The following is an 18,119-nucleotide window of genomic DNA, read 5'->3' as shown; positions in this document are numbered from 1 at the left end:
ATTTTCGTTCATTATATTTTTAATTTTCATATGAAACAAATATTTTTCACACTTTTTATCTATAGCTTGATGCTCCCCATTGCATAACGCACAAATCGGATTCTTATCTTTATTTACACAATCCTTGAAACTGTGTTCTTGTGCACAATAGCTGCACCTCGCTTTACCTTTACACTGGCTAGTCACGTGGCCCATTCCTTGGCATTTAAAACATTGTGTCACTTTGTTGTAAATTTCGACCCTGCATTTGACAGCGTATATCGAAACACGGTCAGGTAAACGTTGACCTCTGAACGTTATTACGCATACCCTTGTTGGTACTAATGCATTGTCTTGTTTTTTTTTTATTCTTCTAATATCTAAAACAGGAATTTCTGATTTTATATTTTCCATAATATCTGATTCAGTCATATCGGTGTCGACGTCATATATAACGCCCTTCCTAATCAACATAGAAATAGGTATATATGCTTTTAATTTCTTTTCCATAAATAATTTCTCATTAATTATTTTATTTGCAGCGGCATATGTATTAAACGTAATTTTAATTCTGTTAATGCCTATGGATTTTATTTCTATAATATCGTTTTTATATTGAGGTAAACTGCTAAATAATATTCTGCCTACTGTCATTTGATGTACTGTATTTTTATCTACTGATTCAACATATATGGTAAATGGACCCATATCATTCTCGGAATACTTCATTGATTTGTAATTATCGCCTTTTATACTTGAGTTCATATCCTGATTTTTATCATTATTTTCATTTTTACTTACATTTTGATCATTATTATTTTCGCCTTCTTCCATTTCTTCTGCCCAATTTTGTGTATTATTTTTTTTATTACCTTCACTATCATTAACTGTTTTATTGTTTGATTGTTGTTTTATTGCATTTTTTAACATTTCATGATTTATTTTTTTAATTGCCTTACTTTTACTATTTATTTCTTTTTTATTCACTTTAGTTAAATCACTTTCCATTTTATTAATTTTGCTAATAGCATTTTTTAACGTTTCCGATGTTAATAATCTACTCGTATCACCTGCTACACTTATACCGATTTTATACACACTGTCTATGTCGTCCGACTGGGCATCGGCTTCGCCGTATGGCCCTGATTCCATTATGTAATTTTAGACGAATTAAATTTGTTTTCGATTATTCCACGATCTGTACGCTTCGAGAGCTCAATACCGAATGATTATTTGTTTTAAAAATACTATTTCCAACAAATATTGTACATAAAAAAAGTTCAGAGAAAATTGATACTTATTTAAAACCTAAAAAATTTATAAATACTTATAAAGCTTACGTAAAAAACGTATTCAGCTCAGATTCGTTTCTACTAGGGATAGTTATAGTATGAACTTTCAATCCTTGAGCTTGGGTGCTGTATAATTTAAATATTTAAGATAAATCATCATTAGTATTATTATTAGTAGAAAATAGTATTATTCGAACACAATAAATTTTATGCAGTAACATAAATAAACAACTATATGATTTCAAATTATGAGTATGAATAAAACGTGTGGTACTGTAGTACAAAATACGCTGAAACGATAATATAATATTTATGCTAACTAAGCTAAGATAAAAATAAATTAGAAGATATATTATTAATTGTTTAAAGTAAAAGTAACACTCATTAAAAATCAAACGTTATAATTTTAATATATTACACCCGTAAGACGTAGGGGCCAATTGGTAACATAACGTTGTTATGGCAACGCTAAGTTACGCTGCATTCTTCATATGAAATGATACTAAAAACTTTCAAAATGATATGTATTTGCTGTAGGAGGCTAAGAATAGGCATTTGAACTTATAGAAATCATAAAATATAAAATTGTATAATGCATATTAAAGTTTTTATATTTCATAAACCTACTTGTGCTCCATTCTGCAGACAATCCCACCGTCAGTCTTCCAGATTATTTAATAAAAATTACGCAGAAAAATGGCAAAAGCCATTTTGTCTGCGTTTTCATTCGAAAAAGTAATTGTTGTCTACATTTTGCAAGAGTTTGAAACGTATACGGCTTCTGTTAAACGAATTCAGGCTCTAGTTCGCGGAGGCGTCAATAATTGTCACATTAATTAAAAACTCTTTTAAACAGATAGAGACAAACAGCGTTAAATATTATGATCAGAACGTAAAAAACTACTAAAAATATGTTGTCCAGGATCCACATGATTGTAGTTAGTTGTAGGTATATTTAATAAATTAAGTTTGTTTTACACAACACTGGAAAATAAATGAATAAGTTAAGTATTCTTACACCATTAATACAATTAATCGTTTTTAAAATTATTCTAAAGTAGATGAATAGTTGATATGTATTATGTTAACAAAATATATAAACCATGAAATAAAATAAAAGCGCGATTATCAAATTCACAAATCAAACACAATGTTGATGATTTTTAATTCAAATTGCACATATAATAATAATAAAAAAAAAACATCCTTTAGCATATGCTTATTTGAATCGTTATCCGTTCTAGATATTTTTAGAATTTTTATTAGTATAATATATAATTTTATAGAAGGTAAGTATCTTGTATTCTCTTAATTTGTATATTATTTTCAAAATGAATCCTACATAATAATGTATAATTTTAATAACATAGTAATGCAACAAGTTTTAAATTCCACGTTAAAAATTCATCTTTCAGATCGAAATTGATTGAGAATAATTGATTGATGATGATGATGGTTATTTTTTAGTATTTCATTTATTATCAAGATTCAAATAGAAATCAAAACAATTTACGATTATATAAGCTATTATTATCATATGTAATTCGAATGCAATAATTAAGTTTAGAGAGAACAAAAGATTTTAATAAGAACACTTTCAAGTGGAAGTTTCTAATTTAACAAGTTATTGGGTAAAATTAAAGTGCATACATATCCAAAAGATAAGAGAAGTTATATTGAATCAATTAATGCTTCGCTCCGCACTAGATAAACGCGTGAAAGAATGTCATTTACAAATCTGGATTGTTTTAGATTTACATCTAATTTACACAAAATTAAACTACAAATGACGAATTAAACGAATAATACAGAATAGAGATATCAATATATAGGGCACGAACGCTGATACAGCCATTCTGGGTTATCAGAAAATAAACGAATCAAACATTCTTCTCTCTCGCATCGGAAACGCGGTGTTCAATGTCTCGTAAATAAACAATGAGCGCTTTCTGCTTTAATAGAAATGTAGAAAAATCCTTAAAAAGTTCCTGAACCAGTAAAATACTTCAAGGGAATGATATACCATTTAGGAGAATTTTATCTATTGGAGAAAGTAGCAAATTTAAATAATTCATCCACTTAAAAAATCAGAGTCTTAATCAGAGATCAGTTTTGTGTAAATAACAAAAGAACAGTAGATGTATTTTAAGCCACCTTAATTTCTTTACTCATATCTTATATTGCAATGAAGATATTACTGAGATAATTAATAAATTCGTGTTTAAACATTTTTAATGCCTTGCCAAAAAGGTTTGTTGGTGATTATTTTCACCATAAAGTTTGTTTATCTTTCAATTGTTATAATGTCTGAATGTTAAAGAAAAAAATATATATATGGTATATATATATATATATATATATATATATATATAAACAAGATAAATGTAAGCATATCAGGTGTACATATAAAATTCTTAAATATTAAGAATTAGAAGCGAAGAAAATTTTCCAAATCACCTGAGCTTTATTTAGAGAAGAAGATAATTTACAGTATACTATTAATACACATAACGAAGTTATTATATTATTCATATCTGATTAATTTTTATGATCTAGTTTTGAAGTATTTGTTTTAATAAAAGTTGTTCGTATGAAATTTGATTAATTTCAAAAGATGCAAAGAAAAACGCAATATGAAAAATTTTTGATGATGGTTTTGATGGTTCCTAAAGGGAAGGCGTGGTAGTATAAAATATCAGATTGAAACCCAGCACGATTCTGGCAACTTGACATCAAGCAGTAGTGATATCTATTTTCACTTGAATATACGGGTAAAAATATGTTCAAAAATCATTATAGCAGTAGTACCTCTAAGAACAGGAAATGGCATTAAGATAATTTCTTGAATAATCAAGAGATGCTTAAATTTTTATAATATTTTAAAAGTACAGATGTCATTTTTTCTTACTACCATAATTTATATTCCTTATCATCATTGTTGCACTGACATTCATAAAATAGATAATGCATATACAAGATAATGATGTGTCATAATATATTTTAACATGTGTGTTCTTGACGTCATCAAAAGTTAGAAAGGAATATAAATTCAATTTAAATAGGACAATATTAAAATAATAAGATGTAAAATAATAATGAATTTATTTAAATCCAATTTTCTGTTATATGTTTATCGTTTTGTATACGAAAAGAGTTGATTCGACCCTTTGGTTGTGAAACCCTGCGAACTTATCTTCTGCATTCAGACAATCTTTTCAAATCAGTTTATCGATAATTACAAAAACGACCTACATCATTATATATTTGAACAGAGTAAATTGCAAGTGACAGCTGGAAATAATTGAAAACGGTATATTTATTTGCGAGACTATTGTAAATACTGTTCTGAAATACTGTAAATATAAATTCAATCAGTCATTCGCTTATGTAAGTAAATAAAATTATTTGCGGTCTGATAATAGATGTAAACTTAAACTATTATAAAAATTATATTTTGAATTTAGAAACATATATTTTTACCGAAGTTTTTGTTCTCATTTTTTGAACAGCTATTGGTACTTAATAGTTCTATGAGCATTGGTGCTCGAACTTCTACATTTACACTGCTTTTTAGAAAGCATATCAAGCCTATTCATATTTGATAGATTTTCGTTATTAGATTTTAGTTAACTTAAATGCAAAAAAACAGGAAAGATCGATTATCATTTGGTTCATTTTTGAACTGTTAAATAAATATCACTACTGCTTGATATCATGTTAGTTGCCAACGGAATCAAGCTCTGGCGAAGCAAAGCGCTATACTAGAATAAGTATATAACATTTAAAAATTAATTAAAGCACAAGTATTTGAAGCAGTACAAGATTCCACTTAAAAACTACGAAATTTAAAGTTGCCAAAGTTTTCTACAAGGTATGAAAAGTTGACAAAGTAAATACACTGGATAAAACCAGATTGAATAAATTTCAAGAAAGTTGACAACAAAGTTGTAAATGAGCTTTTTAATTTAAATAACATAGATTAATAATGTACTATAATTAGAATAAAAAAAATGAGTTTATAACGATTCAAATCCGCATATGCAATTTAAAACGATTAAATGCAGTTGGAATTAAGATATATTCAAAGGAATTCACAGTTTACAATCTTGTTGATAATAATGCACTCTTATCTCACAATCACTCGAGCGATTAGCTAAACTAACACAGATATGATAGTAACATGAAAATGCACTAAAATTGCACAAACGGAAATTTTCTCACAATTTTCACGACAAACCGTTACAGTTGACATCGACCGGGGTCAAAAACGAACTGACTGATTGTATGTGAATCAGAATTGTTAACAGAATGAATATAGAGATAACATACAGACACGAGACAAATGTCTATCTTTTACACATTTGCACAAGAACATATCTATGCAAATCGGAGATTTCACACTCGATGTAGTCTGGAAAATGTTTTGTTTTTATGTTTTTTTGCATTTGAATGCGAATAGTAATTACAAACAGACATGGATGAATTAATTCGAGTTGAAGTTTCCATGCGAGATAAACGAAGTGTTCTATAATTTAAATTTTTGTCAAGGGATTATTTTTGGTAATCTTAGCGCGCCCACGTCGTATGGAATTTTTCGAAGATTTTGCGAGGAACGTTCTTAAACTGTGAAGACAAAATCCTCCTTAATAAAATCTATAAGGCAAAGTTGAATGTCATTTTAAATCACCCTAATCCAAAGCTAATTCAAATTTATAGAGCAAAATTTATAATTCTTCATTTCCAGACAGATTAAATTTTGTTATTCATGGTGAATATTTAATAATTAGTGCAACAGAAATATGCCACTAATTGGCAATAAACAATATCACAATAGAAAGCATAATATTATTTGTACTAAATTTGTTAAAAATAAATAATAGATTACTAATTAACATTACGTAATAATAAATTGTATTAACAATCTGAGGTCATAAAAGATCCGAAAAAAATTAAGATCTAAACGAGCATCCTAAAATATTAGAGCACACAAAAAGTAGCTGAGATATGAAAATGTTTTAGAGTTTGGGTCAGTACGTCGCGCTTTTTGAAAATACACCGTGCATTTTTATTCATTTATTTATTTGTCGAAAAAAAACACATACAAGTATGGCCAATTTTGTACAAAATTGAGTTATTTAAAATAGTTTATCATATCATAAATTTCTACAGCAATTCAGAATACTTAGAAATTACTCGTAAATTAATATATCGATTTTTTTATTGCAACATGACTCAATGTAAAAAACTATTTGATTAGTCTATCATTAAATTTTGTTTAAGTTACTTCCCTCAAGGCTAAACGTCACAGCTAGTTAAGTTTATTTTTATTATTTCACTAATTTTTGTTAAAGATTTGAATAATTTTGGTTAAAGAATGTAAATTGAATGATCATACATTTCAAACAACATCAAATGATTTTTAATTTTAACAATGATTTAAATGTTATTAAATGATTTAATGTTAACAATTATTAAATTATAGTGTGTAGATATCAAACATTTTTGATAGAATTTAATTTTGAGGTATTATTTTATCCAGGAATATTTTTTAACATAAAAAACTCTCTGAATAACATTTTCGCAGTAAGAATTCATCAATTTCACAGACAGTTTTCAAATAAATTCAATATTTAAGTTAATGACACATGTGGACGATAACAATTTGTGGGAGTAGTTATGAATATAAATAAAAGTATACAATCCAATGGATGAAAATATAAACATTTTATTGATTATAAAATTTTATGATACGAAAATATGACAAATCATTTTTGTTTTTCCTCGATGTCTAGCCTGCTTGATTCCCTACAACTTTGACGACTGTTGTACGAAATTGTATAAGTTTGAAAAACGAAATATATTTTTTGCGTCAGGATTGGTGATAATGGCAATTTGATAGATTCGTATGAGAAAAGTACCCAGATTGAATTTATGCAATTTGTGTATAAAACTCTTTGTTAATAATGAATGTATAAAGCATTTGGAACATTTATACCGTAAACATATCATCAATACTTAATATTTTGAATTATTTAGTCATTAATATTGTTATTGTTATTAATAATGTTATTGAATTATTTAGCATTATAGCAATTATTATCTATATTTAGAATTCAAAATTATAAATTGCTTTCGGCAACTAATTCAGTACATGTTCATTTTTAAAGTATCTAATTAGTACTTTGTCTGTTAAATATACTTTGAGCATATTTATTTTTCTTGTTTTCTCGTCAATCGATTAACACTTAACATAGTTTTTAACACAATTCTGCTCTTAACGATTTGCAAACAAAAAGTAGCGGAATCGGCGGCGCCGCCTGAATTTATTTCGTTCGGTGCCTTATGCAAATATCTTAATTATGGAAACTGGACTAGAATTGTTTCTTGAAGGTAAAAATACGTTGCGAATATATAAAATACCAACGGTTCGAAATTTGTGGGTCAAGCTGTGAATAACATACTGATCAGATTTTTTTTTTTTCAAATAATTGAACAACAAAAAAAAAACTAAAATCAGTTTTACAATGTCGATGCAGTGATAGTCTAATATAATATTATAGCATTAATGATGAACTAGTGCACAAGGATTGGCAACATTTTACTCGTGGTGTATAGTGAATAAAGATTATTCATTTTGAGCCAAAGATCAAATTGACTATAACTAATTGTATTTTCAAAAAAGGACACTTGTTTGGTTTGATTGTTATAAAATTAAAACAGTAAGAAACAATGAGAAGGACATAATCATCACAAAAATATAGATCTAATTCAATAAATCACATTGTTTTAATTTAATTATGAATTATATAATTTTTAACTAATAAATTTAACATTAATTTTAACATAAAATCAACTTAAAAATGTATGAAGAAATATGAGTCTGATATTCAACATTATTAAACAAAAGCAAATAGTAAAAAAATGTTGCCTAATGCTAAATAAATAATAATAAAAAACAAAGCTGTATTTGATTAAATATATTTGTTTTATATACCTGATATGATTTTTTCGACGGTTACAATGTATCATTATCAAACCGATGTCTACCAAAGATTTTTTATACATTGTTGCAAATGATATGATAAGCTGAAATTTAACCATCGAGAATGTTTAAAATGATCCGATAAGTCCGACAAATGTAAATATCACGATCAAAGTATTAAATTGTGATTATTTTTATACATTTATTATTATAATTTTATATATATATATATATATATATATATATATATATGAATTTACTGTAGTGTTCGAATGTTTAGTATTTGGCGTATCAAATATAAAAATGCTTTTAAATTTATGTTTTTTACAAGGGGACTGATGGATCCATACTTCAAGTGTTTATGATCAAGTTTATTATATATTAAAGATATGTGTTTTGGATAATACGAGTTATAGACCATAAATGATTATTAATAAAGAGTGTTTTTAGAATACTATTCTTCTGTTGCAAATAATAATGCACGGTTTTATTTTTTATAGTTTTTTATACTGAATACTTGCTATCATATATTTTTTTTTGCTTCTCTAAGTTGAAACTGATAAAAATAAATATAGTTTGCTCATTGATAAACATGAATTTTTTAAGGCAGTAAAATAGATTTCCCTGAAGATTTGTCCCATATTGATATATTTGAATAAGATGGGATCAAAAATAGAATCATATTTGAAAGCAAATAAAGATACGATCGGACAGCCTATTCCAAAATCTTGCTTGAAAAGAAAAATTAATGGCATCTGTCAAAAATAATATATATAAATATCTATTTATTTTTTTGACAGTAAGTAGAAGTCAAATGTCCTGTTGTGATAATACTTCTAAACTAAGTGACTTTCAGAATATTTTTTATTAGAATTTTTCTTTAGTAGTGATGATATAATTTTAACTTAACCTAGCAACGCTATGTATTGCAATTTTCACTTGGATATATATATTTGCATTTTCATTTTTCAATAAAATTTCATATCACTCAATATCAGGTTGACTAAAACACAAGTATAAACCTAGACTTGATTTCGAAACCAGCGGATAACAACCCACATAAAAATAATAATAGTAGTATAGTTTTGATTCAGGAAAAATCATTTTCATTCTTATATAGTCATGACAAAGCAAATATTTTGGTGTTTACTACCAATGTTATTTGATAACCTAGACATATTATAGATAAAAGAATATTGATAAGATTAACATTACTCCAAATATTCCATAGTGGATTAGAACGATTAATCTTACATGGCTAATTTGTAATCTGGAGGCCAAATAAATGCATATGAAGAAAAAAATCGAATACCGTATTTCAGTGATACATATTTGGATTTATATATGGCATATGACCAAATCGAACCTTGTTTAAAAAATTGGAAAAATATTTGCACAATTGATGCAGAATAACTTGGCAATATTTACTCTGCTAATAGAGGCATTCTCGTAAAAATCGTTTTATATTTTATTTGTATAATTTTATGTTTGCATATAAAATATGAATGGGAAATTTAAGTTTATGAGAGTATAGTGGTTGAATCTGAATATTTCCAGTAAAATTTAATAAGAGTCACTTAAACCATTTAATATGAACATCAAAATTATCTATTAAAATCACTAATATTTATTGCATTTTTAAATTGTACAAGTTTGAATAGATATTATATAAAAGTTAACCATATGGTTAACATAACATAACCATAATTTTTTATATAGTACAATGTCAATAAATTTTAACATAAAAAGCTCCCGAGTTATGAAAACTATAATATTCAATATTTATTATTTTAATGGAAAAATCTTGCATAAAAGCTTTTAGAAACGGCTCTATAAAATCTAAATCTTAAACATCGTTTAAGATAAACAATTTTTCATTAATTTACTTTAGGTATATATTCATATATGGTACTAGAAAAAAGTAATCTATTGTATTATTATAATATGTTATTATAATAAAATAATAAAATATAAATTTTGCACTCTCTTAAACTAATATTTTGAAAGAAAGTGTTTTCCAAAAACCAACTTTATGTATTTTGTGATATTATTTTCATCTCTAATCTTTTGACTATACACTAGTTATTGAATTTATTTATATATTTTATGAATAACTCGATGTATTATCATAAAATTCATATTAATATAAATGGAACTTACATTTTTTATTTAAAACTCCAGATGCCTACCAAAATATCACCATGAAACAATTCACTAATATCCAAATTTACTTTTATTTATGACCGACTGAGAAAAATATAGGAAGAGCTTGATCTTTTATAAAGATCAGTTTCATTTTAGTTTATATTTATTTAAAAAATTATACCAGATATCCAGATTGAATTATAATGCGTGGACGTGACATGATAAATGTATTGATATACAAATTTTTATTAAATATTCAAAAGTTTACTCTCGTTACGTATTAAAGTAAATGTATCCAAAATTTATAAATTAGAATTTGAGCAATAAAAAAATTATTTATTACACATGTAATTGTCTGCACTTTTAAGTATATGATTCAGATTAGCAATAAGAATATTATTTTCTCTTATTTAACATTGAATAATTCAATCTTATTATTAGTAAAAATAATTATAAAAAACATTCTCAAATATTTTATTATGTCTGTTGACAATATGTAAACAAATGTACATGAAAACAAGCATGTTGCAAAATTTTAATCCACAAATTTCACTGTCAACTTATATTCCATAAATAGAGGATTTAGTTTTTCGATTTAGTTCAGAAAATTACTATGAGTCAGAAGACTGACAGAAAGAATGATTGAAAAACACATGGAAAATACTAGAAAATATTATGTCACTAGGACGACTATATCAAATTCAGAAATATAATTTATTACATAGGAAAATGAGAAGTATCTATGTGTCTAAGTAAGTACGAATTCAGAATGTAACTTTCACTAATATAGTCGCTTTGAATGTCAAAATACTAATTAACTTGTACTAATCACTTAGAAAACTAATTATCCTGTCTTTAATTTAAGCGATAAATGCGCCTGAGTTCATACAAGGTGTTTGCTTGAAGTCAATACAAACGCATCTCATAACGAGAGTATATTCAACAAATTTTAAAATTATACATCAGGCTAAAATTAAAAATGTATAACAAAAAGGTACATCGACCGCAATTTGGTCATCATTGTGTATACAAACAGATTTTTTCAAGACTATTACTAGAACGACAAATCAAATCTTTTAAATATTTGTATTACATGTCATGTTTTGCTCTTGCTTGAGTGCAGATTTTTTTTTAAGTTTACGTTAAAACATATGAGGCATGTTCTATAAATAAAATTTAAGATGGATAAAGAGCAAAAACAGAAATCGATACGATTCGAACACCAAGAAACAAATCAAAACCAAGATCAAAATAATTGGTAATACAAGTAATTCATGGTTTGGAGAAAAAATCAAATTATATATTATAGTTTCCTTTTGTGATCAATTATAGCCTGCACTAAATAATTATTACTAAAGAATTCGTTGTTGACTTAAATCAATAAAAAACTAGAGAGCATAAATAGGATCATAAATATGGAGTGAGAAATAATGTATTAGATTTATAGTTTTACATCTCAGACGATGTAATGCAACTTTCATTTAATATGTTGAAAGATAAAAATAATTATAAATTTTATTATATTATTAAAAAGTAAGATTTTATATCTTGTGCATACATGAAAGAGACATTTGTGATTAATCGTAATTAAAATATAACTGCATTGATTTGTTATATATATACATACAAAAGAAATAATTAATTCCTTCGCATATATAAAAGTCAATCGATTAAGACAAATATTGATAATAAAAATAATTTTAATGTTTAATCCTAGATCACTACAGATCTATTTTTTGATCTCTTTATAATTATGAATTTTAATTAAGAATTCATAATGCAACGTAATTTATTACTTGCACTAATGAAACGTAATTTATTAATGCGAAATGGAATTTTCCAGGTGAAGCTAGTGCATGCGAAAAAGCAGATGTCTTTTATATCTTGAGGCAAAAAGTAGATTCTGATTGAGTTGCGCAAAAAAATTCAAATAACGGTAATGAAACTTTTAATTAAATATCCCTTGAAATATGGAAAAGTTTATAATAATAATGATGGATGTATAATATTAAAATATGCAATAGCGTATTAAATTATATTAAAACGCATTATTAAAAAGATCGTGTTAATATACGTTATTCAATAAAATTTTGATTGAAAATAAATGCTCATATCAACATTCTTTGATTTTCGAGTTTTATTCGCGAGTTCTATTATCAAATTTCATTGATTTCATAATAATCGAAATATATAATTTTCAAAGGCATACCAAAATATTTCATTGCGTTTCATGTATTTGTAGAAAACAATATGCATTTTTTTGTTTGAATTTTATACATCAAGCTCACTGAACCGCACCACTTGATTGTTGTAGTTTTCGAATATTTTCAATTAAAATTGTTACAATAGTTACTTGAATTAATTTAAAACAAGATCATACACATATATATCAAATAACTAATTATAATTCAAAATCTGCGCTCGTATAAAAATGCATACCAAATAGTTAACTGCATGTAGTTCAGTATTGATATATTGGAATTAATTTTAAATTATTTTCATATATTATAAAAAGGAGGATTTATTTGCTGAATTTATTTAAAATAAATTAAAGAACCTTTAAGTATCTACCATTTAAAATTGAAATTGCTAAAATCTGAAAATTGTGAAAAGGTTCGACATTGATCTTTCAGATCTTGCTTACAATGATTAAAGCGAAGTATATAAAGATATTTCATTACTAATGCTTTTATATTGTTACTAACACTGAGATAATATAAAAAATAAAAAAATCGTATATGTAAACCTATTAAAAGAAGAACTCATCGATATTAAAAAAATAGAATAGAAATAGAATTCTATTTATTACAATGGTACATATTTTGATTGAATATTTCCAAAATATTAGGGTTCTACCTTCTGAATGATTATCTCAACAAGCGGTTGATGAAGTGTTAATATATTCTAAAATCATATAGCTATTTATTTAAGCGAACCAATAAATTATCCTATTACCATATTCATGTTATTAACTTCGAAGATAAACTTCTGATCATCTATTGTAATTACGATACACATAATAATTACTCCCTCAATTAACTTCATGAAGCTTAAAACCGGATTAGCGTTTCCACGTATGCGTTGAGGAAGGATTATATTTTGTCTTTAGACTCAGGTAAGTTAGACGTAATATCTTATCTAAATTTAGCTAACAAGAAGGTATTCAAACAATGTAAAGTTTAGAGGAAACTGCATAATACTTTATCATAAAGCGCTTTGTCAGAATCGAGCTTTTGTCAGATACTCAAAGTCATATCGATCGTTTGACCTAGACGAGAGCGAGGAAAAGCTGAATGGAAATTTCATTCGCATTGCGGGAAAATTTTACTTGATAACGCATCTGGATTCAATGAATGAAATTATATTTGCAGATAGATTAGATTAATAAATAGGAAGCCAAGTGTAAGTGATCCTCGATTCGATAACAGTTTTTTTTATAGTATATCTTGCAACGTTTCAGAATATCGCTATTATCTTCTAAAAAAACGGCTATGATTGATTTGTACTAAAATTAATCTAAATCTTAAATTTGTACATCCACATAATCATTTATAAAAGATAATTATTTTGTTTAATTTGATTATTATTTTGTATCAATTACCAAGATCTTTTAAACTTAATAAAAAAAAAAGTATTACAGATATGAGTTTTTTCCTAACAAAAGTTGCTGCATTTTTAACTATGTTACTATGTAGGTTTAAAACTTACCATTTTTACTGTAGGCTAAGAACTTCATTCGAAAAAACAGTAACAGATCCAAAAACCGTTATTGCAAAATATATAATAAATCACATAAATAATTTCCATTTAAATGTGGCGGTGATATAAATATTTCCTTCTCGTGTGAAAAGAAATTTGTTGACTTCAAGTTCTATTATATGAATGAAGCACGAAATGTGCATAGCGTGATATATAAAAAGTGACAATGTCATTTATCGTGTCTTATTTTTACCAAATTTAATTTAGAAAATCAAAAAAATATACGACAATGAGGTCTGTAGAAACACTCTGAGTTTTGACGGTATAAAATATATCTTACTTAAATATGTCATACTGGGCAATGATTTTTTTTATTTTCAGAATGCTATTTCATAAGTTAGTAATAGGAAAAACTCGGTTACCTTCTTATATTTGAATCATGTTACCATTTAATTTGTTTTAAGTTTCTTTCAAATTTTTCAAGAACAACCTGCACTATCATAATTTTATGTAACAAAAGTTTAAAAAATCTATAAACAAATTTTGATTTTCAATTGCTTTGCCTAATTTTATTATCGAACGAATTTTTTAGTGAACTACTTTACGTTTAAATCTATTTATAACGTCCATCAAAAGACTTGAAATCATCAAATTTATACGTTAGAATCTGAAATTGTAGTTTTCCCAAAGGAGCAGATGTCCATTATAGTTGATTAAATACTTCAGTTTACACTTTAGCAATCGGAAGATTATTCGAATTTATAGGTAAAGCCACTTCGCTCCTGTAATGAAATTAAAGCACGTGCCGCAGAGTTGCAGGAGATCTCGAGAAAGTCGGTGTTTATATTTAGTATTTCAATCGTAAAATGTTTTTTATCAAGCCAAACACAATTGTTTTCGTTTTGATAAACTGTATATTTACTCTACTATCACCGTTAACTTTTATTTAATAAAGAGATCTTCATTTTTTAACAGGTTTCTTCGAAAATCCGTTTACGGTAATGGTTGTCTAACCAATTATACTGTAAATATAATTGTGTGGATACAATGAATTACTTTTACAGATTTAACTAATTAGCGGTTGTAATGTAGTTGTATCTTTTGTAAAAAAACACTTAATTGTTTTGTTCAAATTTATCTATTTTTACAACCGTATATTGAATCGAGTAAAGATCAGAAAATTTGATCAGAAAATAAGATTTCACTAGTTTATATAACTTTTCGCAATCTCATCACCCAAAAAAATCGTGAAGTCTTCCAAATAATAATCCAATTTGAACAAAATGATACTACTGACATGAGGACCAACCCACTCGATTGATTTTCGGAGTGTCTTCCCAATGAAAGCTAAAATAGGCTACTATGAGATAATACTATAGTCTTTCCTCAGGGTTTAATAACGATTTTTGCCGAAGATATTGACATAGTAACAGAAAATTGAACAGGTATTTCATTTCCTTAATTTGTTATTGTATTTGATTTTCTTATTTGATATTAAATTCTATTGTACAGTACACGAGCTTGTTGAAGACAATTTTTGCAGTTTTAATGAATTAAAAAATGTATTAAAACAGGTCGTTTTATAATAGTTTATTAAATTTTATCTAAATTCTTAATGACAGACCGTTTATCATTTCTAATAATTATTAAAAATATTGTGAAATTGGTAAAAGTGCAATATCAAACTTATATACCACCAAGCCTTTAACTTTTGCTAATATTGCAGAATAGAATAAAATGTGTCGTAATTTAAATTGCTATTGCTAATTACTGATAATATAAAGGTGATTTATATACATTACTGAATTTTTCAGTATCGATAGTAATGAATTAGGTTTTAACAAAACAACTAAATCAAATTCTGCATCAACTGGTTAAATTACAGTTTAGATTAGCTAAGAGCACAATTCCGTTGGGTTCATTAACTGGTACATAACATACAATTCAGTATTGTTTTTTAATTCTTAAGCGAGGTTATATATGAAACTTTTTATATCTCAGTATTAGGTATTTGAGACATTACTGTTTATTAAAATGTCTCAATATATTTGAATGTAGATATTATTAAAATTAAGAGTTCTGGTTCATTGTCTTAACCAGAACTATGAACACGTGCAAAACTAGATTCTTGCAAAGCAATATCGTTATCTTTATTTGAACTTTGCAACAAAAACACATCTTGTATAAAGTTACATAATTAGAGCATTGACAGGACAAATTTCTTTATCAGTCTTTGCAAAATTCAGCATATTTTAATTTTTACCAGCAAAGCTTTTAATAACGAAGACATCGTTGGAACTTTATTCCGGGCAGTGTAATCTGATTATATTTTCGCGAACATTGCGGTAAAATTTCATATGAGGAATATTCATAATTTAATCACTTCAAAAGATATGCAAAAATTATAAAAAGTATAAGGTGGATTACACATATAATCTATATACGTGTTACTATAAATAACCTTGTACCTGTATATCTACACACATATACATACATACACAAACACACACATATATATATATATATATATATATATATATGAATTCATATTTTATTATGAATGAAAATAATAAAATGCAAATCCATTTTCCAAGGCACACAAGCCAGCAACAAAACCTGATCTCTTCTTTGTTAATATTAATTATAACAAAAAAAACACTACAATGTAAGCAAGGTGGGAGGTAAATAATATACTGTTAAATCATAACAAAATTTAGATAAACTTGCTGTCATGTATTTTTATAACGATTTTTTTAAATTCTTTACAAATTCCATTTTCTATTAAAATTGATAAACTAACAAACAATTCATTTTACTCATCGGTTTTAAATTTCAGAATTTGCTTTGGCAACATTTCATAAACTTAACTTGCTTTCATAATGATACATTTTCCAAATGATTCAAAATGAAAAAAAATGTTTTTTCCTTTCAAGCGAGAAAATAATTCTGTCATTGTACCTATTAACAATGAAATCACGTGCGAGAAAAGCATTATTAAGAAAGCTGGGCAAAACAAATAATCCAAGTTCTAAACAAAAAGGTGATTTATATATACAATATAAGAGTAAACCATAGAATGGGTGTTAGAATTAACATATAACAGTGTTGTGAGCCGTTTAATAAAATGTCATGTCTAACTTAAATCTTACAGAAAAGAAATGAAATAAAAGCAGGGTTTTAAAGGCACTATTTTTAAATGTTTTCAATTCAAGAAACAAAGCTACAAATTAATTTATTTAGATACATCTTTCCAATATGGATACTTATTTTAAAAAATTCTCTTAGTTAATTTAAGAGAGTTAATTATTTTAAGAAAATTCGTGAGACAATTATTCTGTTAATTCTGACCTGAATAGGCAATATAATAAAAAAAAACATTCAACAGATTCAAAAGTCAAAGAAAAGATTTTAAAATATATCTATAATAAATCATTTCTATTTATATAAATGCACAAGTGATATTGATAAGATTTCTTTCTCTTGTGAAAAGAAATTTGTCTCTTTCGAGTTCTATTATATGAATGAAACATAAAATGTGCACAGCATGACACATAAAGAAACAATGTCATTTCTCGTGTCTTATTTTTACAAAATTTAATTCAGAAAATCAAAGAAATATACGACAATAAAGTCTGTACAAACACTTCGAGTTTCACATATTTTATACTTCACGGACATATCATATTGGGCTATGAATTTTTTATTTTCAGAAAGCAATTTCATCAAGTTAGTAAACGAGAAACTCAAATAGGTATTTTTACTGCTGGCTTATGACTACAGCTTTGAATATTATATATATATATATATATATATATATATATATATATATATATATATATATATATATATAATACAGCATACTATAAACAAAATTATAAATTATACAAAAATCTTTCCAAATGAAAATAGCTCATCCCCAGCATTGTTGCATAAAATTGAGACCCATTAATGGAAAAATTGTAATAATTGTAATGATGCAGATAGTTAAACCATCGCCTTTTAAAAAAAACACGAAGTTAAGA

The 18,119-nt window shown here is 26.1% G+C and overlaps 1 protein-coding gene across 1 annotated transcript; it reads right to left on the bottom strand.

Moving 5' to 3' along the window:
* Window positions 1-305: 305 nt before the first annotated feature.
* On the bottom strand, window positions 306-1,190 carry LOC113373200. The gene is made up of 2 exons (XM_026613510.1): window positions 781-1,190; window positions 306-359 (listed from the first exon to the last, which is right to left on the bottom strand). The coding sequence occupies exons 1-2, from the start codon at window positions 1,129-1,131 to the stop codon at window positions 345-347; spliced, it is 366 nt and encodes a 121-aa protein (XP_026469295.1). The 5' UTR covers window positions 1,132-1,190; the 3' UTR covers window positions 306-344.
* Window positions 1,191-18,119: the final 16,929 nt, after the last annotated feature.

This window comes from Ctenocephalides felis, unplaced genomic scaffold, assembly GCF_003426905.1.
Source record: "Ctenocephalides felis isolate EL2017-DRISC unplaced genomic scaffold, ASM342690v1 CF-g0.4_SCAFFOLD_01604, whole genome shotgun sequence".
Classification (NCBI taxonomy): Eukaryota; Metazoa; Arthropoda; class Insecta; order Siphonaptera; family Pulicidae; genus Ctenocephalides; species Ctenocephalides felis.
This window is presented reverse-complemented; position numbering and strand designations above follow the sequence as displayed.

Bases quoted from the DNA above. Each gene is read 5' to 3' on its own strand.
- LOC113373200 (XM_026613510.1), bottom strand. From the start codon at position 1,131: ATGGAATCAGGGCCATACGGCGAAGCCGATGCCCAGTCGGACGACATA.